Source organism: Chiloscyllium plagiosum, unplaced genomic scaffold (genome assembly GCF_037043375.1).
Source record: "Chiloscyllium plagiosum isolate Xiang-an unplaced genomic scaffold, Cpla_swu_hap1 HiC_scaffold_6, whole genome shotgun sequence".
Taxonomy (NCBI): Eukaryota; Metazoa; Chordata; class Chondrichthyes; order Orectolobiformes; family Hemiscylliidae; genus Chiloscyllium; species Chiloscyllium plagiosum.
Window position 1 is genome coordinate 76,587,628 of NW_028270144.1, and position 23,818 is coordinate 76,611,445.

The window sequence follows — 23,818 nt, forward strand, 5'->3', positions numbered from 1 at the left end:
GCCTGAAATATTTTCCAGGTCTTGTTCCATTTGAATATGGATTGCTTTAGTTTCTGAGGCGTCATGAATTAAATTAGATTTACAAAAACCACTGAATTAACTTGACACGTGAAATAGGACCAATGTGTTCTATTCACAAAGACACAACTTTACAAACTTTATTTTACTTTGGTAGTTGATAAGTATCTGCTCCTTCCATGAGTGTTCATTTCTTAACTACAAATACATGATGTTTATACTGTATCAAAATAATCACTTATTTTTGGATGGTGTAAAGTTTCTCATAAATCTACATATCTTCTTAACTGTACATGTTTTATGTGGCATGCCTAAGGAAGGAAGACTTAAGACATGCTGGGAGGCAAGTTCTGCCAGTTTTGTCAAACTGTTTAATAACTGTTGAATAATCCCAAGTGTGCAAAGAATTATGTTGATAATCAGTTTAGGATTGTTGGTCAGGCTCACAGTGTGACACACTTGCATGTGGAACTACTGACCTCTGTTCTTTGCAAGCAAAAGGAACATGTGCATGTACTCCATCTGTTTCAACTCAACAAAATAAGTAACTGCCATTTCTAAGACATGTTTCTTTGGAACTCCTTGCCACAGAGAGTTGTGTGGAAGAGTCCTTTTGTACATTTAAGGCAGAGATAGATAGATCCTTGATCAGTAGCGAAATCAAGGATTGGGGAAAGGCAAGGAATGTGGAGGCGAGAAATGTTTAGTCAACCATGATCCTTTTGAATAGCGGAGAGGCTTCAGGAGAAGAAGAAATTCCTCCTCACCTCAGTCTTAAATTGTGCCCCATTATTGTGCAACAATGCCATCTAGTCTAAGACTCTCCAATAATGAGAAACATCCTCTCAGAATTTACCAAGCCCCTGAAGAATCCTCTGATTCAATGCGAAACCTCTCATTCTTCTAAACTCCAATGAGTTCCAATTGTTTAGCCTTTGCTCATTTGACAAATCTCTCCATACCAGGGATTCCTGAAGAAGGGCTTATGCCCGAAACGTCGATTCTCCTGTTCCCTGGATGCTGCCTGACCTGCTGCGCTTTTCCAGCAACACATTTTCAGCTCTGATCTCCAGCATCTGCAGTCCTCACTTTCTCCCCATACCAGGGATCATCATACTGAACCTTCCCTGACTGCTTCCATTGAAATCATATCTTTCCTCATATAAGGAAAGCAAAACTACTCACAGTACCCAGATATGGTCTCACCAGCACCTTGTACAGTTGCTGTAAGACTTTTCCATTTTAGTACTCCAGTCTCCTTGAAATAATGGCCAACATTACATTAGCCTTCCTGATTACCCGCTATACCTGTGTGCTAGCTTTCTGTGTTTCATGCACAATTACTTGCTTTCTCTATTTCTATATTATTCTGTTCTGCCATTTAAGGATGGCATGGTGGCTCAGTGGTTAGCACTGCTGCCTCACAGTGCCAGGGATCCAGATTCTATTCCACTCCACAGTCTGTGTGGAGTTTGCATGTTCTCAGTGTCTGTGTGGATTTCCTCCCAAAGTCCAAAGTTCTGCAGGTTAGGTGGATTGGCCGTGATAAATTGCCCATAGTGTCCAGGGATGTGTAGGTTAGGTGGGGCTAACTATGGGAAATGTGGGGTTACAGGGATGTGTCTGGGTGAGCTGCCCTTCGGAGAGTTGGTGTGGACATGATGGGCCAAATGGCCTGCTTTCACATTGGAGGGATTCTATGGTATTCTCCTTTCCAAAATGAACAATGCCACATTTGGCAACTTTTTTCCATTTATTTAATCTATCAATAACTCTCTGTAACCTGTTTGTATCCCTCTCAAAAATTGTGTTACAATTTTTGTATTGTCTCCAAAATTCACTTCAATCCTTCAGGTCATTAATATATATTGTAAACAGCTGCAGTGCCAGCAATGATCCCTGTGAAACCCCACTGGTCACAGGTCACCCAAAAAAAACTTATCCGCACTCACTGTTTCCTGCCCATGTGCCGATTCTCCATCTAAGCCAAATACAACTTCCAACAGCATACGGTCTTATCTTATGACTTAACCTAATCCATTTCAACATGTCTGGATTAAAATTTTAACAAAACCTGGCAGCTAAGTGAATCAACATTAATGGGCACATTCTTCATGGTAATGCCTCTATCAATTACAGTCAATTTGCTAACCAATCAGCACTCTCCGCTCAGGAAGCATAAATGCTGATTTGCCCTAGAATTGGTATTCTTGCAAATTGTCCTGTTAAGTGCTGGATGAAAATCTTTGACAAAATGCGCCTTTTTTCCAGCGATAAAAAAGTTCAATTTGAGTCAAGGTCTTTTTGGGGAATCCAAAGCTCGGTTTCAGGTGAAAGGAGAGACACTTAAAAGGGATCCTAGACCTAAGGAGTAACTTTTTCACAAGAGGGTGGTGTGGGTATGGAATGAGCTGCAAGAGGACGGGGTGGCGGTTGATACAATTATGTTTCCACACTGTAGGGATTCTATATAAAAAACGTAAAAGGCATTTGGTTGGATGTATGAATAGAAAGAGTTGAGAGGGATATGGGACAAATGCTGGCAAATGGAACTAAATCAGTTTTGGATGTCTGGTTGATGCAGATGAGTTGTACCAAAGGGTGAGTTTCTGTTCTGTATAACTCTCTGTATTAACCATGATTAGGTTACTATAAATATATGGCTTAGTTTGAGGCATTCAGAAGCCTTTAATGATATATTTGTTTCAGTACTTATAATACAATGTTATACTTAACCATTAACTAGCGCAGTGTGTAGTGTAACCCTTGTATGTACGAACAGACAGTGGAAAAGTACTGAGTACATCTGACTTGTAAAGATATGCTGATGTAAACACACAATAGGAATGACTTTTAATAAAGAGCAGTGTGTACTGGCGGCCTTGGTAGCGGCTGGGAGAGCGAGGCAGACAGCGGGGGTGTTGCCGCCCTGTGAGTGCAGATGCAGGACATGTTGTAAGCTGTGGTAAAAAAAACAAGAACTATTTCGCGCCACCTCCTGCAGGAGGTCACATGGGGTCAGATATTCAGGAACGCGAGAAGGCGGAGAATGGAGTCAGGTCAACAGTCAATCAAGACGACAACCACACCTCATTACTTGCACAATGTTCTGTGATTACATGATGTTTTGTACTGTATAAAAGACTGGGTCAGGGGCAGGATAGGGGTCAGACTTCGTGAACTGACACACTCTGCTGTTTGTCAGGGACGGGAAGGTCTAGACCCAGAGCTCTGTATACTTTATCCACTTACTGCTAAAATAAACTAAAAGTGTGAGACCGAATATCTTCTCCTATTGCTTCATTTAAAGAACATGCAGGACTTGGCTCACACATAGAAGAAAGTAAGTTGGTAGATTGAGCCAAAGTCCAACATTACTCAAATTTTCCAGCTGGACAAGTGGAAATACCAAAATTATTCATCCTGGCCTGAAACTATCCATATTCCACAGCAGATGAGAGCTAGAAGATCTGGGTTCAAGCCCTGTTCCAGGATATGTGATAATATTCCTGAGTAGGTTGATTTAAAAAAAACCTACGCCAAATGTTTGATAGTAATTAACTAGGGGGTGTACAGGTTGAGCATCATCTGCGATTGTGCGTGAACCTCAAACGCCAGGGTGTCCGACGACGATCAGTTCAGTGAGCCCCCTCTGACGGAGGCTGGAAACACAGGAATGACAGTCCCACCATGTCATTCGTGCTGCGTTGTTCCATCGCTCCTCCCACCCCCTCAGGCACGGAGAGCAGGCCTCGTTACCATGGGAACTCCCACTTCCGGTCTTCACGTCAGCCGGAAGGGGGTGGTCGCGAGTGCGGGAGTGGGCTGGCGGCGGAATTCAGTGCTCGGCCTCCTTTAACGCAGTTTATTTGTTTACGGTGAGGTGGAGAAGACTGGAGCACTGCGAGCATGGAGGTGAGGGGGACGGGGGTGATAGCCAGTGTCGATGGAAGCGGCTCAGCGTGAGCCAGGGGTGATAGTATTCGAGACCGGTGAAAAATCAGTCATTCAGCTCTTTCATAAATGATGACCCAATGAGGGCTTTGGGTGAGAAGAAACTGAAAAACTAATCAAATAATTTGTCAATACTGTTGGTCTGCGGCAAAACCTCCCACACGAGCTATTTTATTATCGCCATTTAAGACTAGTTGCCAAAGCAGCAGTGTAACAGAGATTTCAAAGTAACTGCTAGTAAATATTTAATTTTTTTATTCATTCAGCCGGATATTTACATAGCAAATCCTGGTGGTTGCAAGCTATCAGATTGGAATAGCTAATCGAGGACTGTAATAAACAGGATGGTGTCACTGTCTTTTGTAGCATCCGAGGTAGTTTCTGCTGGTGATTCTCAAGATAGTTGTACCTCCTAAAACGAACCAAGCAAACCCGAGGATGAAATTATCTGTGGGATACACGTCTGCACTTCACACTGTATTTCACTTCCTGTTCAATTCATATTTCCTGGGCCGTTCAAAAGCCTCAAACTGAAAGAAAGCACTGCGTCTATTTTGCGTGGTTCAACGTGTTTCTGAAGTTTTAGATTAGATTCCCTGAAGTGCAGAAACAGGCCCTTCGGCCCAACCAGTCCATACCGACCGTCTGAAGAGTAATCCACCCAGACCCATTTCCCTCTAACTAATGCACCTAACACAATGGGCAATTTGGCATAGCACATGTTTGGACTGTGGGAGGAAACCGGAGCACCCGGAGGAAACCCACACAGACACTGGGAGAATGCACAAACTCCACACAGACAGTCACCCGAGGCTGGAATCAAACCTGGGACCATGGTGCTGTGAGGCAGCAGTGCTAACCACTGAGTCACCATGCCGCCCATAATAAACAATGATTTTCCCAGCTCTGGAACTGTGGTCATCCTTTACCAATGGTACTTGATTTGTACTAATGTTGCACATTATTGATTTTGGTGTTTACTGTGACCTGATCTCTAATTCTGCATTTAAGTTGTAGTATTAAAAGGAACTTGTATTTACATGATGGCAAAAGTCTAGATTAGAGTGGTGCTGGAAAAGCACAGCAGATCAGGCAGCATCCGAGGAGCAGGAAAATCAATGTTTCGGGCAAAAGCCCTTCGTCTAGGAATGAAGGGAGGGAGCACCAGGGTGGAGAGATAAATGGGAGGGGGGTGGGGCTGAGGAGAAGGTAGCAAAGACTACAATAGGTAGATGGGAGTGGGGATGAAAGTGATAGGTCAGGGAGGAGGGTGGAGCGGATAGATGGGAAGGAAGATTGGCAGGTAGGACAGGTCATTGGGATGGTGCTGAGCTGGAAGGTTGGAACTGGGGTAAGGTGGGAGGAGGGGAATTAGGAAACTGATGAAGTCCACATTGATGCCCTGGGGTTGAAGTGTGCCGAGGTGTTCTTCCTCCAGGTGTCGGGTGGTGAGGGAGTGGCGGAGGAGGAGATCCAGGACCTGCATGTCCTCAGCAGAGTGGGAGGGAGTGTTGAAATGTTGGGCCATGGGGCGGTGGGGTTGATTGGTGTGGGTTTCCTGGAGATTTCCCGAAAGCACTCTGCGAGAAGGTGTCCAGTCTCCCCAATGTAGAGGAGACCGCATCGGGAGCAATGGATACAGTAAATAATATGTGTGGAAATGCAGTTGAAACTTTGATGGATGTGAAAGGCTCCTTTGGGGCCTTGGATGGAGGTGAGTCGGGGGGGGGGGTGTGTGTGGGTGCAGGTTTTGTAATTCCTGCGATGGCAGGGGAAGGTGCCAGGAGGGGAGGGTGGGTTTTTGGGAAGCGTGGACCTGACCAGGTAGTCATGGAGGGAGAGTCTTTGTGGAAAGTGGAAAGGGATGGGGAGGGAAAAATATTCCTGGTGGTGCGGTCCATTTGAAGGTGGTGGAAATGTCGGCGGATGATCCGGTTTATGCAAAGGTTGGTAGGGTGGGCGGTGAGGACAGGGGTGTTCTGTGCTTGTTATTGTTGGAGGGGTGGGGTTTGAGGGCGGAGGTGCGGAATGTGGACAAGATGCGTTGGAGGGCACCTTTAACTACGTGGGAAGGAAAATTGCGGTCTTTAAAGAAGGAGGCCATCTGGTGTGTTCTGTGGTGGAATTGGTCCTCCTGGGAGTAGATGAGGTGGAGGAATTGGAAATACAGGATAGGGTGGGAAGAGATGTAATCCATGTAGTCGGTGGGTTTGTAAAAAATGTCAGTGTCAATTCGGTCGTCATTGATGGGGATGAAGAGGTCCAGGAAGGGGAGGGAGGTATCAGAGATGGTCCAGGTGAACTTAAGGTCAGAATGGAATGTGATGGTGAAGTTGATGAACTGCTCAGCCTCCTCACGGGAGCACGAGGTGGTGCCTATGCAGTCATCAATGTAGTGGAGGAAGAGGTGGGGAGTGGTGCTGATGTAACTACAGAAGATGAACTGTTCTACGTAGCCGACAAAGAGACAGGCATAGCTGGGGCCCATTGCCTTGCATTTACATGATGCCTTATCTTCAGGGCACATAGCACATAGCTAATTGCCTTTGCCTACATATAGTGTGCACTTCAGTCTTGGAGAGATACAGCACGAAATAGATCCTTTGGTACAACCTATCCATGCTGCCTGAGATATCCTAATCAAATGTAGTCTCATTTTCCAGCACTTGGTCCATATCCCTCTATTCATATTCATATTCCCATCCAAATGCCTTTTAAATGTTGTAATTGTACCAACCTCCACTTCCTCTGGCAGCTCATTCCATACACGCACCATCATCTGTGTGAAAAAGTTGCCCCCCAGGTCCCTTTTAAGTGCAGCCACTTGTTTGATATTTCCTTAGGAAAGAATATTATAATACTAGAAGAATTCCCATAGACTATTACTCCTGTTTAACTTTTTGGCCAACATTCATGAGCTGAGGATAATAGATGAGAGTCCTACTGAGGATGACATCAGATTGCTTCCACGGAAGGATACGTTGAATTATTTCTCAGTAGTAGTATTATTCAGATGCATGCTGACGGAGCTGACCTCTCTGGATTGAAGTAAAGGCACCAGTCTGGAAGTGACATTCCAATAGGTCCAGGCTGCTAATGATTGTTCTACAAGCCTTCTCTGGTATTAATGCATGCATAATCAGTGCTGTGTAATTGGCATTGTTGAGTTGCCAGGATTTGATGCAGAACAGTTCTACCACAAACCTATTGAAATGGGCCAGTGTGAGAACTGACACTCTGGCAAACCATCACTGAGAGCTCGTATTCAGTCAGTGTTATTACTAAAATGATATATAACCTACAGTGTTGATAAATCTAAGAGTTTTACAGCATTGAATGACAGATAAAAGCCTTTGCACCATGACTTTGTGTTGGTTTTATCTGCAAATAAGAAGTTCTACTCTCATTTGCTTCAACCTGACCACTAGTTCATTGTCAGTGCAGGGGCTATAATGATAACTCCCAGGATGTTAATAATCAGGGATTCAATTATGATAACTCCTTTAAATGTGAAGGGACGGTGGTTAAATTTCTATTGTTAATTGTCATTGCCTGGCATTTGTGACATGAATGTTAATTGCCACTTTTCAATCCAAGTCGAGATATTGTCTAGGTTTTATTGCATTTGCACACAAACTCCTTCAGTATCTGAGAAGTCATGAATGATGCAGAACATTACAAAATCATCAGCAAACATTCCCACTTCTGACTTAATGATGGAGGCAGCATTATTAATGAAGCAACTGAAGATGGTTAGGCTGAGGACACTACCTGAGGAACTCCTGCAGAGATGTCCTTGGGCTGAGATGGCTGATCCCCAACATCCACAAGCATTTTTATTTGTGCCAGGTATGACTCCAACCAGCAGAGAACTTGCCCGATTGCTAAGGCTCCATATTCTCGACTGAGTGTGGTGCTGGAAAAGCACAGCAGGTCAGGCGGCATCTGAGGAGCAGGAGAATCACCGTTTCGTGCATAAGCCCTTCATCAGGAATGAGGCTTGTGGGTCAGGTTTGAGAGATAAATGGGTGGGGTTGGGGGGGGAGGTAGCTGGGAAAGCAATAGGTGGATGAAGATGAAGGTCAGAAGGGGCAGTGATGGATGGGTCCAGAGGGTAGTGCCGAGTTGGAGGCTTGGGACTGGGATAATGTAGGGGGAGGGGAAATGAAGCTTTGAAATCCACATTTATCCCGTGTGGTTGCAGGGTTCCAAGGCGGAATATGAGGTGTTCCTTCTCCAGGCATCAGGTGGTAATGGTTTGCCGGTGCAGGAGGCCCAGGACCTGCATGCCTTTGACAGAGTGGGAGGGGGAGTTGAAGTGTTCGGCCACAGGGCGGTGGGGTTAGTGGGTGTGAGTTTCCCAGAGATGTTCTCTGAAACTATCCGCAAAGAGGCTTCCTATCTCCCCGATGTAGAGGAGACCACACTGGGTGCAACGGATGCAATAGATGATTCCTGCTCCTCGGATGCTGCCTGACCTGCTGTGCTTTTCTAGTATTAGACTCTCGACTCTGATCTCCAGCATCTGCAGCCTTGATATAAAGAGCTATCACACTCGCCACCTCTGGAATTCCACTCTTTGCCCATGTTTGAACCAAGGCTGTAGTGAGGTCAGCAGCTGAGTGACCCTGGTGAAATCCAAATTGGGCATCAGTGAGCTGATGTTTGATGAACAAGTGCTGCTTGGTTGCACTGTTGATAACTCTTTCCATCGTGTTACTGATGATTGGGATAAAACTGATGGGGTAGTAATTGGCTGGGTTGGATGTGACCTGCTTTTTATGTGCACGATATACCTGGGCAATTTTCCACATTGTTGGTTAATACCAATGTTGCAGCTGTACTGGAACAGCTTGGTTGTGGGTGCTGCAAGTTCTGGAGCACAAGTCTTGTGTATTATTGCTGGAATATGGTCAGGGCCTATAGCCTTTCCAGTATCCTGTGCTTCCAACTGTTTCTTGAGAGAGAGAGAGAGAGTGTCCAACTGTCTGAAGACTAGCATCTGTGATGCTGTAATCTCTGGAGGTCAGCATAACTGGGTGTTGAAGATTATTCAGAATGCTTCAGCCTTTTATTATGCCCTGATGTGATGTGACCTGCCTACTCCATAACTGGATGTGGCAGGACTGCAGACCTTAGATCTGACCCATTGGTTGTGAGATGGCTTAGCTCTGTGAACCATTTGTTCATGCTATTGGCACACAAGTAGTCCTATAACTTCACCAAGTTGACACCTCATTTTTTGGTATTTCTGAGGCTGCTTTTGGCATGCCCTCTTGCATTCTCCACTGAACCGGAGTTGATTACCTAGTTTGATGATAATGGTAGAGTGGGGGATATTCTGAACCATGAGGTTACAGATTGTGTTGAAGTACAGTTCTCCTGCTACTGATGACCCACAGTGCGTCTTGGATGCCAGTGTTGAGTTGCTCGATCTGTTTGAAGTTTAACCCATTTCGTACCACGTATCACAATGGAAAAATAAAATTTGAAGTTGGGACTTGTAACGATCAATTTTAAGACAAGGACTGTGCGGTGGTCACTGTTATAGAACAGATGCGTCTGCAGCAGGCAAATTGATGAGAGTGTGGCCAAGTATGGTTTTCCCTCTTGATTTTCCAGACCCAGTCTAGGAGCATTGTTCTTTAGGACCTGACTAGCTCAATTAGTTGTGCTGCTCCTTCCTATTGGAAAGATATTGTGAAACTTGAAAGGGTTGAGAAAAGATTTACAAGGATGTTGCTAGGATTGGAGGATTTGAGCTATAGGGAGAGGTTGAATAGGCTAGGGCTGTTTTTCCTGGAGCGTCGGAGGCTGAGGGGTGACCTCATAGAGGTTTAGAAAATCATGAGGGGCATGGATAGGATAAATCAATTCCCTGGTTTGGGGGAGTCCAAAATGAGAGGGCATAGGTTTAGGGTGAGAGGGGAAAGATATAAAAAAGACTTAAGGGGCAACTTTTTCATGCAGGGGATGGTACATATGGAATGAGCTGCCAGAGGAAGTGGTGGAGCCTAGTACAATTGCAACATTTAAAAGGGATCTGGATGGGTACATGAATAGGAAAGGTTTGGAGGGATATGGGCTGGGTGCTGGCAGGTGGGACTAGATTGGGTTGGGACATCTGGTCGGCATGGACAAGTTGGACTGAAGGGTCTGTTTCCGTGCTGTACATGTCTATGACTCTATGCTGCCAAGCCAAATACTCCCCACCTAGAGTGCATTCTGTGCCTGTGCCACCCTCACTGCTTTCTCTAAGTGTTCCTCAACTTTGATCAGCATGAGAGACATCCCTCTGAGGGAGGATGGTACGTGGTCATCAGCAAGAGGTATCCTTGCCCATTCTTGGCCTGATGCTATGAGACTTCATGGGGATCTGGAGTTAGTGTTGAGAGCTCCCAGGGTAACACCTCCCAACTGTATAGCTTTGGGCCACCACCTCTGCTCTTTCTATCCTGTGTGTAGGCAGAGTGTATACAGGGATGGTGATGGTACCCTTAGATATTCCGATTCTGTGGGTATGACTGTTTGTCTTTTGCTTGATCAGTCCATGGGTCAGCTGTTCTGATTTTGAAAGTGGTCACCAGAGGTTAGTAAGGAAGATTTCATAGTGTTGACAAGGTCTGTTCTGCCATTGTCATTTCCAGTGCCTCGGTCAGTGGTCTGACCAGTATCATTTGTTTCTTGAGTGTAGCGATTAATACAACTGAGTGGCTTGCTGGTCATTTCAAATGGCACTTGAGAGTCAAACACATTGCTATGGCTCTGGAGACACATAGAGATCAGAACAGGTAAGATTGGCAGTTTTCCTTCCCTGTACATTAGTGTACCAGATGGATTTTTCTGATAATCAACAGCTTTTCTACCACCTTCAACATTTTGCCTCATTGAGCAGGGAACGAAGCTTTATTGAATCTGCAAGTATGTCAAAGTCATTTAGAGTGAACAGTATTTTATAAAATAGAAATGAATGTACGTGACTAAGTGAGCTGTTATCCAGCATTGAATTTTATACGACTGCGCTTACAAGTGAATAAACTGAATTATGGTTGTCAGGGAAAATCTAATCATTTACTGTTTTTGTTAAATTTACAAAAATATAAATGGTATGTTAAATGATTGATGTAACAACTTCATATAAAACACTTAATTTATTAACCTCTGCTCTAACTTAAAATGATATGTTCAGTTTGGTTTCATTATAAAATTTAAGCATGTCTTTTAAAGACTATATTATGTTAAGTTCTGGGCTGAACAGAACTTCCTTGTATTTCCTCTGTAGACACTGCATCATCCTCCACCACTTCCGCCACCTACAAAGGGTCCCCTCCACCATAGTCATACTTCCCTTCCCACCCCTATCAGCGTTCCGGAGAGACCTTTCCCTCTGCAATCCCTCGTCAGATTCATGTCCCCCACCAACTCACATCCTGTTCCCGGCACCTTCCCCTGCCACCACAGGAAGTGCAAAACCTGCACCCACACCTCCACCCTCACCTCAGTCCAAGGCCCTCCAGGATCCTTCCACATCTGACAGAAATTTACCTGTACCTTCACGAATGTCATCTACTGTATCCGATGTGGTCTTCTCTACATCGGGGAGACAGGGTGGATCATTTCAGAGAACATCTCTGGGACACCTGCACCCACCAACCCCACCACCCTGTGGCTGAACACTTCAGATCTCCCTCCCACTTTGCTAAGGACATGCAGGTCATGGGCCTCCTCCATCGCCACCCAATTCCTGGAGGAAGAAAGCCTCATATTCTGCTTTGGGACCCTGCAACCACACAGGATCTATGTGGATTTCACCAGTTTCCTCATTCCCCCTCCCCCCACATTGTCCCAGTTCCAATTGTCCAACTTGGCACCGTCCTCTTGTCCTGTCCATCACCTTCCTATCTATCCACTCCACCCTCCTCTCCAACCTATCACCTTCTTCCCCACCTTCATTGACCTATTGCATTCTCAGCTGCTTTCCCTCCCATTTATCTCTCAGGCTACCCCCCACCCACCCCTCCCCCCAGAAGCCTCATTCCTGATGAAGAGCTTATGCCCAAAGCGTTGATGCTCCCTCTCCTCGGATGATGCCGGACTTGCACTAGCACCCCATACTTGACTTCCTTGTATTTAAAGCCTAGGTACATTTTGGAGCTGCCTAACTAACTTCAGGATGCAGTGTCAGCAATAATCAGATTTATTTCTGTCAGACGAAACCACAGTTAGCTGTACTTGAATCCTCGCAGGAGTTTAAAAAGGCATTTTATAGCCTTGAAGTGTATGGCTGCTTTAATAAACTAAATTATTTCAGGATGTGACAGAGTTGATTGAGGGAAGGGATCTGGATGTCATATACATGGACCTCAGTAAGGCATTTGATAAGGTTCCCTATGGTAGACTGATGGACAAAGTGAGGTCGCATGGTGTCCAGGGTGTACTGGCTAGATGTATGGAGAACTGGTTGGGCAACAGGAGACAGTAGTAGTGGAAAGGAGTTTCTCAAAATGAAGAACTGTGATCAGTGGTGTTCCACAGGGATCCGTGTTGGGATCACTGTTTGTGATATACATAAATGATTTGGAGGAAGGTATAGGTAGTCTGGTTAGTGAGTTTGCAGATGACAGTAAGATTGGTGGAGTAACAGATAGTGAAGGGGACTGTCAGAGAATGCAGCAGAATATTGATAGGTTGGAAAGTTGGGCAGAGAAATGGCAGTTGGAGTTCAATCTGGGCAAATGCGACGTGATGCATTTTGGAAGATCCAATTCAAGAACAAACTATATGTTAAATAGAAAAGCTCTGGGGAAAATTGATGGAGAAAGATCTGGTCCATTGTACCCTGAAGATGGCAGCACAGTTCGATAGAATGGTCAAGAAGGCATATGGCATGCATTCCTTCATCGGATGGGGTATTGAGTACAATAGTTGGCAGGTCATATTGTAGATGTATAGGACTTTGGTTGGCCAGATTTGGAAAACTGCGTACAGTTCTGGTCACCACATTCCCCAAACAATGTGGGTGCTTTGGAGAGAATGCAGAGAAAGTTCATCAGGATGTTGCCTGGTATGGAGGGCACGAGCTACGAAGAGAGGTTGAGTAGATTCCGATTATTTTCATTAGAAAAGTAGAGGTTGGGGGAATCCTGATTGAGGTCTACAAAATCATGAGAGGTATAGACATGGTGAATAGCAAGAAGCTTTTTCCCCAGAGTGGGGAACTTTAATTATTAGGGGTCATGCGTTCAAGGTGAGAGGGGAAAAGTTTAAGGGAAGAAACACATGGAAAGTTCTTTACGCAGAGGGTGGTAGGTGCCTGGAATGTGATGCCCACGGAGGTGGTAGAGGCGGGCACAGTAACATCATTTAAGATGTATCTAGACAGATACATCAATGGGCAGGGAGCAGAGGGACATAGATGCTGAGAAAATAGGCGACAGGTTTAGATAGAGGATCTCGATTGGCACAGGCTTGGAGGGCCAAAGGGTCTGTTCCTGTGCTGTAATTTTCTTTGTTCTAAATCAAATAACAGTACCGAAGGCAGAAAATGGTGTCATAGCAACTATCATTTAAATTTATTTTGCCTGAAATGAGCCATCTAAGTTTGTTTACATTATCAGCAGTAGAATGTATCAGAAAGCTCCTTAAGGTTTGGATCTCACAACAGAACAAAACTACCAGTACCTTCGCCATGATTCTTAATGAATTTTAAATATGCTGTGCAATAGAATGAATGCATTGCAAATGGAGACCCTTGTTGAATGGAGAAGTTTTATTTATTATTATTCAGGTGTCTGATATACATAGAAACTCGTTACCATTTTTAGGTATTTCCGAATAAATCACTGAAAATGCCATAAGTAGAAATTCATTTTGCAAGATAACTAAGTGCACGTTCTCTCTTTACCGAAATCTACATTTAAACCAAGGTTTCAGGGATCCCAGGTTCACATAGGGTAGTTCAGACAACTAACATAGAGTACCATTAACCTTACCAATATCTGTTTGCAGCCATCTCACTATTTTAAAAGTAATATATAAGTATACATTACCTAACCGTGAACCCCTGATCCATGATTACATTGATTTGCATAGTATTTAATTTCCAATGAGAAGAGTATTGTTCTGCTCATCAAGGTTCCATCTGTGAACCAGACTGGTGATTGAACCTGTCCCAGTGAAGATGGATGGAGTTAGTGTTTTTGCTGATGTTTGTTTGTCTTTTAGCAGTATGTCTAGAAAACTAAGGAATGGTATTCAGCAAAACCTGGCACATAGACGGCCTAAGAAGACCTGTTTAGATTTTGATGAATGTGTGGGCCTTGCTCTTGGAAATTTTTAATGAATTTCTTTACATTGGAAGATAGGATGAATTGATTTTTGTTAAAATGAAGAAGGTTAATCAAATTAGAATGTTAAATGTTTCCAGATGTTGTGAATTGTGTCCATTACGGAATTTTACAGCTGTCAAAGTGTGAGCAAAGTTTTCGGAGCAGGTTGTTTCAATGTGAATTGGTCTGGAACTATCTCAGTGAAATAGAAATGCTTAAATTATTTGTTTTCAGCTTCATTGTTATGGAGCATCAACCAAACAGGGAAAAGCTCTAAGGAAGAGCTGCATAAATATAACAATATTATGTGGTGATACTGTGTGCTTGAAGTGTTCTTCACTTGTAAAATATATGTTGGTGTGAGACACTGATCACTGGACAGAAATTAGGTTCTATAACAATTTTGGAGTGATATTTTTATTAGCAGGGAGTTACATTGTGGGGTAATTGAAATAAATATGATTTTTATGTGAATTTAAGTGAGTTATCACATTTGCTAATTATTTATTACTGTTGCAAGATAATGTGTGCACTGCAGTATTCATATTACTGTGGTTATTTTGCGTATTAATACCAAGTTTAAACAGTGCAAATAACTTCTAAATTCCAAAACTTCTGTTTGTTTTTGTTTGACAGGAGAGTGGTCAGGATGGTATGTCTTCACCAGCAGTCCCTGGAACAGGAAAATCTAAGGTTTGCATGAAAACAAATCTTAAATGTTAATTTGTAATTCCTATTGAGACTGATAACTTTTTTCAAAAAAACCAAAATATTTAAATTCCTGTTTAACTATTTAAGAGAATTGTATAAGATTTCAAATTTTAAGACTTCTACTATAACAAGTAAACTAAATAATTAATTGCACCTTACATAGTAGGCAGCTAATACTCTAAACAATAGAGTAGAGAAACCCAAAAAGATTCTTAAAATGACTAGATGGCCCTATATATCAAATGTAACATACACTTCTCAGTTCCATATTTACAGAAAATGGACCAAACCATCTCCCTTGTTCTTATGTTGTAATATCTGGTCACCAATATTCCTGGTCTTCAATATTCCGAGAATTTCTGGTCCATCTTCTAGCTGCAAGGTTTGTTCACATAATTGTTTCTCTTGGATTCATCATGGTAAATTTTCAACTGATATTAAAGCTCTGCAGGACCCTCTTCACTAAGAAGACAAGTTTTCATGAGCATTTTGTCTGGTAACTCACAAAGTGCAGCATTGTTTTTGCAGCAGTTTCCCTGTCTGTCAATAATTTGTTTTCAGGCTGCCTGTGAATCTGTAAGTCTCCATAAAGCAAGAACAGCTGTCTCAGAATTTGCATGCCTATCCATGCCAAAGCCAAATCAGCCATCCTTTTGTTTGCAGGTGTTAAACTCAGTATGTGGTTTTTCAACAATGTTTGACGTGGCTCCATCCCCGAGTTAACCTCGTCACATTGCGTTATCGCAGAAATAACAACAGGTCACACATCTCTTCCTGTTCTGACATTTTTCCTTGAAATTAAAAAGACAGTCTGACACACAATTATCTTGCATGACAAAGTACACCAGTATTTTAGAACTTGCTTTTAAAGAGCACCTATACATTAATCTCATCTAAATTAACAATGGAATATGTTGAATCCATACTCATTTATTTAACTGTGTTTACAGCTGGACACACTACCAAAGGAAGAGCTTATAAAATTTGCGAAGAAACAGGTTATGCTTTTGCAGAAGACAAAGTCAAAATGCACTGGTAATGTATATGACCAAAAGATCTTTAACCTACCAGCACCTTCTTTTAAAAGTAATTATAATGGGCCAGATTTAGAACATAAGACACAGCAGCGGAAGTGGACTACTCAGTCCGTCCAGTCTGCTCTGCCATTCAATGCATTCATGGCTGATCTGATCATCCTTAACTGCACTTTCCTGCCTTTTCCCCATAAGCTTGATTGCCTAACTGATTAAAAATCTATTGATCTTCAGCCTTGAATATACCTAATGACTCAACCTTCTGTGGTAAAGAAATCCACAGATTCACAACCCAATGAGTGATGAAATTCCTCCCCATCTCTGATTTAAATGTGTAATCCCCTATCCTGTGATGATGTCCTCTAGTCCTGGGCTCTTTCACAAGGAGAAACAACCTTTCTGCATTTATCCTGTTATTCTGTAAGAATCTTGTATGTTCAATAAACTTGCCTCTAGTTCTTCTATATTCCAATGAGTACAGGCCAATGGCATGAGAGATGGAAGGGTGTAGTACGTGCGGAGTGGGAGAAGGTGGGGATCAGATTGGGTCCAGAGTGAGGCAGGTACGTTGGCACCCTGGAGGAAGAAAAGGGGAAGCAGATAAGGATCTGGGGAGGATAAGTATGGGGTCAGTTAAATAATTACCCAGGATTTGTACTAAAAAGTCTTAACTTTTTCACCATCATAATTTACTTAATCAGATCTCCCTGAATTCTAACTTTTGGAGACTTTTGGAGCCTTCCAGGCATACCTGAATTGCCCAGCAGAATCTTCAGTTTCCCAGGCAATACCTTCAGAGTCTGCCGCAGGGCACTATGTACAACTCTCAGCTGCAATGCATTAATGACTGTCAAGCCATAGAAAAATCCAGGCTAGTCAGTGTTTTTGACACAAGAATCAGGGTCCTTAGTCAATAAATGTTTTACTCTATACTCCTAATTATGCTATGAATTACGCTGGAAAGCAATTTTAAATTATCAGTAGGTTGACAGTATGATTCGTTTGCATACACCAAAAACCTGTCCTTTGTAGGCAAAAAAGAATATGTCCACACATTGTACCTTTTTCTATGGAGACAGCTAATCCCTGCTACATTCTTCTGTGGTATTACCAAAAGTAATTATTTGTATTGTTTTCTCTATTTGCTTAAGAAAGGATTGTTGAACCCGTACAATACACAATAAGGTCTACTGAACCTGACTGCATGACGAAGTTGAAAATGGTCATTTCTTTTGTACTCATTCCTTTTTATCATATAGTTTAATTGTAAATAAGGAATTGATCATGTCGCTTTGGTCATTGCATCTCACGCCTTTTAACTGTCTTTCGTTTGTCATTGTGGCTGCATTAATAAGTTCAATTCTGTCTGGTAAAGTGCTAAAGTTGTAATGACTGGGGCACTCTAATCAACCTATCCAAAGGTTCATTGAACATCGTCTTGTAATCATTCCCCCCCTCTCGAAAAGCTGATCCTTTCTGAGGTTTTGTTTGCTGTGAGTAGTATCATGTACTGGTGTCTTGCACTTCCATTACTTAAAACATGTTCCATGACTACTGTTAAGGAAGGAAGTTAAAGTAGTTGTTCATGGATATCAATTCTTCCAACTAAGCTGCAGCAATCACTTGCATTTATAAAGCACATTAAAATGCAGACAATTAGAAACAATGAGAGACAATTAGGAGGGTTGACCAAAAGTATGATTAAACATAGGGTTTCAAGCAAAGCCTTAAAGGAAATTCGTTCCTAGATTCTGATTCTGTGAAATGCGTGTACATCCCAAGGCAGTTCACAGAATCAGAATCATGGAACCAATTTCCTTTAAGGGTTTGGTTAAAACCCTATGTTTAATCATACTGTTGGTCAACCCTCCTAATATCTCATTTTTTTGTAAATGTCTGCATTTTATTCAAATAATTATTCCAAAGGACTTTGGGACACTTTACTGCATTAAAACTGAATATAAATATAAGATATTGTGCATTGACATTATCTGACTGAATCATAGACCTTCTAAAATCTATGACAACAACCTGACCTGATACATTGTAGTATTCCAACTCAATTAAATATTATTTATTTCTTAAATTATGAAAAAGATGTAAAATTGTATTTCATTATTATGTATTCTAATTATTAAGTTTGCTTTGGCAAATTTAGATTTAATTGAGCAGTTTATTTTTTAAAGGTTTTATCTTACATATGTCATTTCAGCACTGGAAAATGAAATTGAACAGCTCAGAACAAAACCAGCTGTTGATACTAATGATGCAGTCATCCAGGTAATAGCCATGAAGCAGGTGTTAATCATTTGTAATTTTTGTATCACTTTCACAGATAACATTGCGTGTGCTTAATAATTTGCTTGACAAAAGCTAGCATAACTGAAGGAGTGAGTGCACAATTGTGCAAATATTTTCTTGGGCTCCTGAACACAAACAGAATGATCGTTGATATTTATTTAGTTGTCCAGCTATTACATTGGATTGTAATCCATTGTAACATTTTCTGGGTTATTGTACAAAGTTTAGGACTTCAAATCTGGGAACATTTGCAGAGTGTCTAGGGGAATTTCCCAGACAACTTCCACATAGGCCTGCGTATCATGATTTTAGCAGTCTCCTGCCATGCATTTTCATTGTACGTTGGTGTCCAAGATTTGTCCCACTATCATAGTTGGATGAGTTTAATGTTACTATTTGCATGGCAGTCAAATATATTTTTTGCTTGATGAGGATGAGGCTGATATTTTGAATGGAAGAAAATTTGAGTAATGAAATTGAAATACAACCAATTGTTGATCATATGTTGGTTTTTTTGAAGGTGTAAAATAACTATGTACAAACGTTGTATGTGGATAGTAAATTACTTAAGTTTACATGAACACAATAACAGACCAGAATCTTTATAACATTTTCTAACTTGTTCAAAATTAATTTGACATCTTAATGTAATTTGTACTTTTCTGCTTATTTGACTAGGAACTGACAACCAGGCTGGATTCAGTACTATTGGAAAAAGCAGAAGCTCAGCAAAGTGCACTTTCTCTTAGAAAGGAGCTTGAAAAAAATAAAGAGTTGAAGGTAATGACTAACTTGATTTAAAATAAATCTGCACCAGGTCCTCCCCACCCCAGTCCTATAATCTGCTTTTTGATCAATATTTTAGTTGTCCATTTTTAATGGCATTGCAAGTGTGCGGTACAGGGAACCCTGCCTTGTCAGTGTCCCCTCTTCCTCTTAGCCTGCCATTCTTTAATTCCCCTACCTTTCATTTACTGGTCACTTTATGCTTCAACCTATCAATGTTGCATAGTTAGCTGGTGGTCAAACAACAAATCGGGTCGGAGCAGTCGGATGGTTGAGGGGCTGTTGCATGTTCTATGGGTTGGTACATCGTTAGGTCAGGAGGTGGAGTGATCATTGGTGCTTAAGCTTGGGGGAAATGGGTCAGCTGTGAAATGATCTAACTGTATAACCAGGTATTAATCTAACATTTCCAAGGTAAGTAGGCCAGTAATCCCTTGTATCTAATTTAAGTCTCTACCTTCTCAGGGTTGTGAAATGTTCTGGGCTGCAGGAAATGAAACTACTGGAAGTTTAAACTTAAAAAGCCAGTGTCCACCATCTGCAAGATGCACTGCAGATATTCATCAAAACTCCTTAGAGACCACCTTCCAAATAATGTTCACTTTCATCCAGAAAACAAACTCAGCTGATATATGGGAACACCATCACTTGTAGGTTCCCCTCCAAGCCCATAACCATTCTGACTTTGCAGGAACTGAGATGTATTTCAATGTCATTGGGTCAAAATCTGGAAACTCCCTCCCTGATGGTATTGTTATGTGTATGTATAACAAATAGACCAAAACAGTTCAAAAAGGCAGCTCATCATCACTTTTCAAAGGAAACTAGGCCAAGGGCAATAAATGCTGGTCCAGCCCATGATGCTCACATCCCTTAAATGAATTTAAAAAAAGCTATTCTGCAGGATCCTGACCAGACATCTATGGACATGAGTCCCATCTCCAAAACTTCAGAGATATTAAGATTTATTTTGCCTTAAGGGAAAAAATCTTTACATTTTATTTGCGTTAAAAGCAAAGCTTTTATGCTTCTGATTGACTGTATTCAGAAGTCTACAATTGTTACTGACGTGTTGAAGCTTGTATCCATATTAGGAAGCTCCAATCTAGCGAGGATCATTGTAGCTTCCAAGTAATACTTTTTAAAAAGGCTGTTTTAGTCTTGCTAAGGTTCACCATCTACATTTGTAAACTGTTTCTATTAACATTGGTGTAACTCTTTTTGAGGTAAACAGAGCATTGTAAATTTTTTTTTACTTCTAAGGATGCACTGTCAAGAGAAATAGAATTCCAGGAGGAGATGAAGTTGTTAAAAAACCAGCATTTAAGCCAAATTGAAGCTTTGAATGGGGAATTGGAAGGTGTTCGAGCTAAACACACAAAGGAAGTCACCAGTTTGGAAAATGAACTTCAAGCATCAAATCAGAAACACAGTATCCACATTGGAAAACTAGAGCAGCAGCTTGAAATCTTCTCAGTTCGGCAAACTGAAGCAGAAAGATTAGAAGAAGAATTAAACGCAGTTAAAATTGCCTATGAGGATCAGATATCACAATTGAAACAACAGGTAGAAGCCGGTGTTGAGAAGCAGGAGGAAGAAATTACAAAGCTACAAGAAAGTCATAGGGATACTGTTGCAATAAAGGAAAGTAAAATGAAAGACCTCCAGAAAGAGCTTGAAATAATGGAAATTTCCCATCATGAGGAAGTGACAACATTGAAGCAACAGTTGGAATCTGCAATCAAAACACACGAGAAGGAAATTCAGGAGCTGGAACAAGATTTAACAGAAAAACATTCAATAAAAGAGAGAAGTCTTGAGAATGAACAGATCACTAATAAGACCAACTATGAATGTCAGTTGAATGAATTGAAGGAAGAGTTAAGAAAAATGACAGAAGAGCAAACTAAGGTCCCAAAACAAATCCCCAGTGAAGCTACTATTGAATCAAATGAGCAGATGAAGCATCTAGAGAACTATGTGAAAAAACTGGAATTGCAGGAAAGTTTGTCACAGGATAAACTTCTGTGTATGAAAGATGAAAAAGAAAAGCTGGAGTTAGAACTATACCACACAAAAGAGGAGTTCTTCCATGAGCGAGAGGACTGGGAGTTTAAGATAAATGAACTCCAATTATCCAAGGAAGAGTATATGAATACGGTTGCAAAGCTGACAGATGAACTTCAGTCTACTAATGACCGTTGTGAAATGGCGGTAGTCCAGCATTCCTATGAAATGCAAATCACAACAGAACAAAATAAAAAAGATATTTCAGCGCTCGAGCAAACTTTAAATGCTGCTGCTGAAAAAGAGAAATTGCAATCCCTTCTTGAAATAGATAATCTGAAGAAGCAATGCCAAACATTATTGGAGGAGAAAGAAGAGGTAGTACTTCAATATGAAAATTTGCGTAAAACCATGGAGAGCCTACAGACTGAATTAGGAGAATCTGCTTCAAAGATCAGTTATGAGTTTGAAGTTATGAAGCAGCAACAATCTGATGAAATTCATGACCTACAGCAGAAATTCAGAAAAGTTTTTAATGAAAAAGATTCTCTTCTGGAAACGATCAATAAGCTGCAGGCTGAAGTTGAGGAAGCTAAAGAACTGAAGCAAACTGTCAGCAATTTGCAAGAGATGAATCAAGAATTGGTGTCATCAATGCAGAAGAAGGAGGGAAACTTAAATGACTTGCAAGAACAAATGGGCACTTTAATCCGAGAGAAAGAGGAACTGGTCTCAGCAGTGAATGATTTTGAAGGATCAATAGGTAGTCTGAAACAATCTCTTGTGATAGAGGAAGGTAAATGTGCAGAACTTGAGCAGCAAATACAAGTCCTTGATAAGGACAAATGTGAGTTGAAGCAAAGATTGGATGAAATTGCACATCAATTGCTAACAGCAGTTTCGGAGAAGGAGTCTACTTGTCAAAAACTAAGAGCTATTATAACTGAGAAAGAACATTTAGACACTCAAACAAAAAATCTGAAAGGCTTTATTGCAAAATTAGAAAAAGAAAAGGAAGCTTTACAAAAAGAAACAGCAATGGCCAGTTTACAGAATGAAAATTTGGGAGCAAATGAAGAAAAACTTCAAGATCTCAGTAAACAGTTACAAATTCGGATTCAGGAAAGAGACAGTCTCCAACTAGCAGCGGGAATTGAAAAACAGAAGATTAATGATGTTAGACTTGCAATAAGTAGCATTCTGGAACAGGAAATCTTCAGTTTTACAAATGATGTTCCTGAGTTAGATGTACTTGAGGCAGTGCAATTACTGAAGGAAACTATAACAAAATTCAGAGAGGAAAAGCAGTCTGTAACATTACAGTGCAATGAACGCATACAACAATTGCAACAAGAATTAGAATTACAGTCTAATGCAAATAGAGATCAACAGGCTGAGCTCAGTTCTTTAATAGATGACCTTCAAAAAGAGAGAACCCTTTTGCAGAGGCATCTAGATGAAGCACAGTTTGACAAGGAAGGATTGCAAAGGGATTTGTTAGAGTTGCAGAACCTAAGTGAAAAAATCACTCAGGAAAATGAAGACCTGCTTGTTCAAATTCAGAATGTTACAGAGAAGCTTGAGAATCTGAAGACAGAAAAGCAAGAGCAAAATGAGAAAACTGAAAAAGAAACAACAGAAGAGAAAGAGGAACAATTAAAGTGCCAGCTGAATGAAAAAGAGTCTGAGCTATCAAAGTTTAAAGAGGAGCTTCAAAAATTGAAGGTAACCATTAATTGAAAATGTAAATTTATTAAATGAGATGTACAATTGTAGGCTAAATAGATTTAAATTCTTTCTGTTTCCTGTGAATCTGTGTTTAAGCTGAGCTTCCAGGAAGCGTGTTGAATATTTTTTCTTACATTCACTTCTAGTTCTCAGTGAGATATCATGTATTCACTGATGTCTCAAGAAATCTCCGCCTTGTATATCTATTATTATACTGAAGACCATGATGCAAGTAGATGACATTTGTTTAATTTCTCAATATCATCTAGTTTATTTTCTATGCATAAATTTTGTAGACCTGAAAATCTGCTTTGAAAGTAACATTAGGAAACCATCTTTCTGTACAATAGCCAAATTGACTTGGAATGAATGTTCATTTTTTTCTGTGTTCTTTCTAAAGTTTCAAGGTGAAAGAAATTTAACAGCTCTTCAATGATTCATCTTTGAGCAACAAAAAACTTTTGAATCTATGTCAGTTTCTATTGTTCTGAGAGTTTTTATGCGAGGCCCAAGTCTCCACCTACCCCTGCCACCAGTTTGCTTATCACAATTATATCAAAGAATTTAATCCCTCCAAAGAGGAAAGATGCAGCTTGTTGATAAACTTTAATATGAGCACTGAATTAGACAGGAACAAATTGATTGTAATAACCAGACAAAAGTTTTACAAATTTGTAAAAGAATTAATATCTTTAAGAGCTGTACTGGATTAAGAAGTTGAATTTACTGCAATTTATTATTTGTTTGTCTTCAACTCATTTATTGGTTTAAATACAAATGATCAGTTTTAATTTTTCATATTTGGAAAAAACATAAGCAGTTATTTTTATTTTTTATTTTTAAATTTTTACTTGGATCCTTGCAGTTTTATTGTAAAGGATTTTGTTTTCTGTCTCAAGGAACTTCATAATGTAAATAATACATTAAAATAATACAGAATAAAACATGAAA

At 40.9% G+C, this 23,818-nt stretch overlaps 1 protein-coding gene across 1 annotated transcript in view; it reads left to right on the top strand.

Moving 5' to 3' along the window:
- Positions 1-3,831: 3,831 nt before the first annotated feature.
- The window catches only part of gcc2 (GRIP and coiled-coil domain containing 2), a 69,277-nt gene continuing 49,290 nt past the window's right edge, over positions 3,832-23,818 (top strand). The window contains exons 1-6 of the mRNA XM_043691765.2: positions 3,832-3,933; positions 14,937-14,993; positions 15,962-16,046; positions 18,258-18,325; positions 19,025-19,126; positions 20,396-22,864. Of these exons, the coding sequence (XP_043547700.2) occupies positions 3,928-3,933; positions 14,937-14,993; positions 15,962-16,046; positions 18,258-18,325; positions 19,025-19,126; positions 20,396-22,864 (2,787 nt within the window). The 5' untranslated portion in view covers positions 3,832-3,927. The remainder of the gene's footprint in view (positions 3,934-14,936; positions 14,994-15,961; positions 16,047-18,257; positions 18,326-19,024; positions 19,127-20,395; positions 22,865-23,818) is intronic.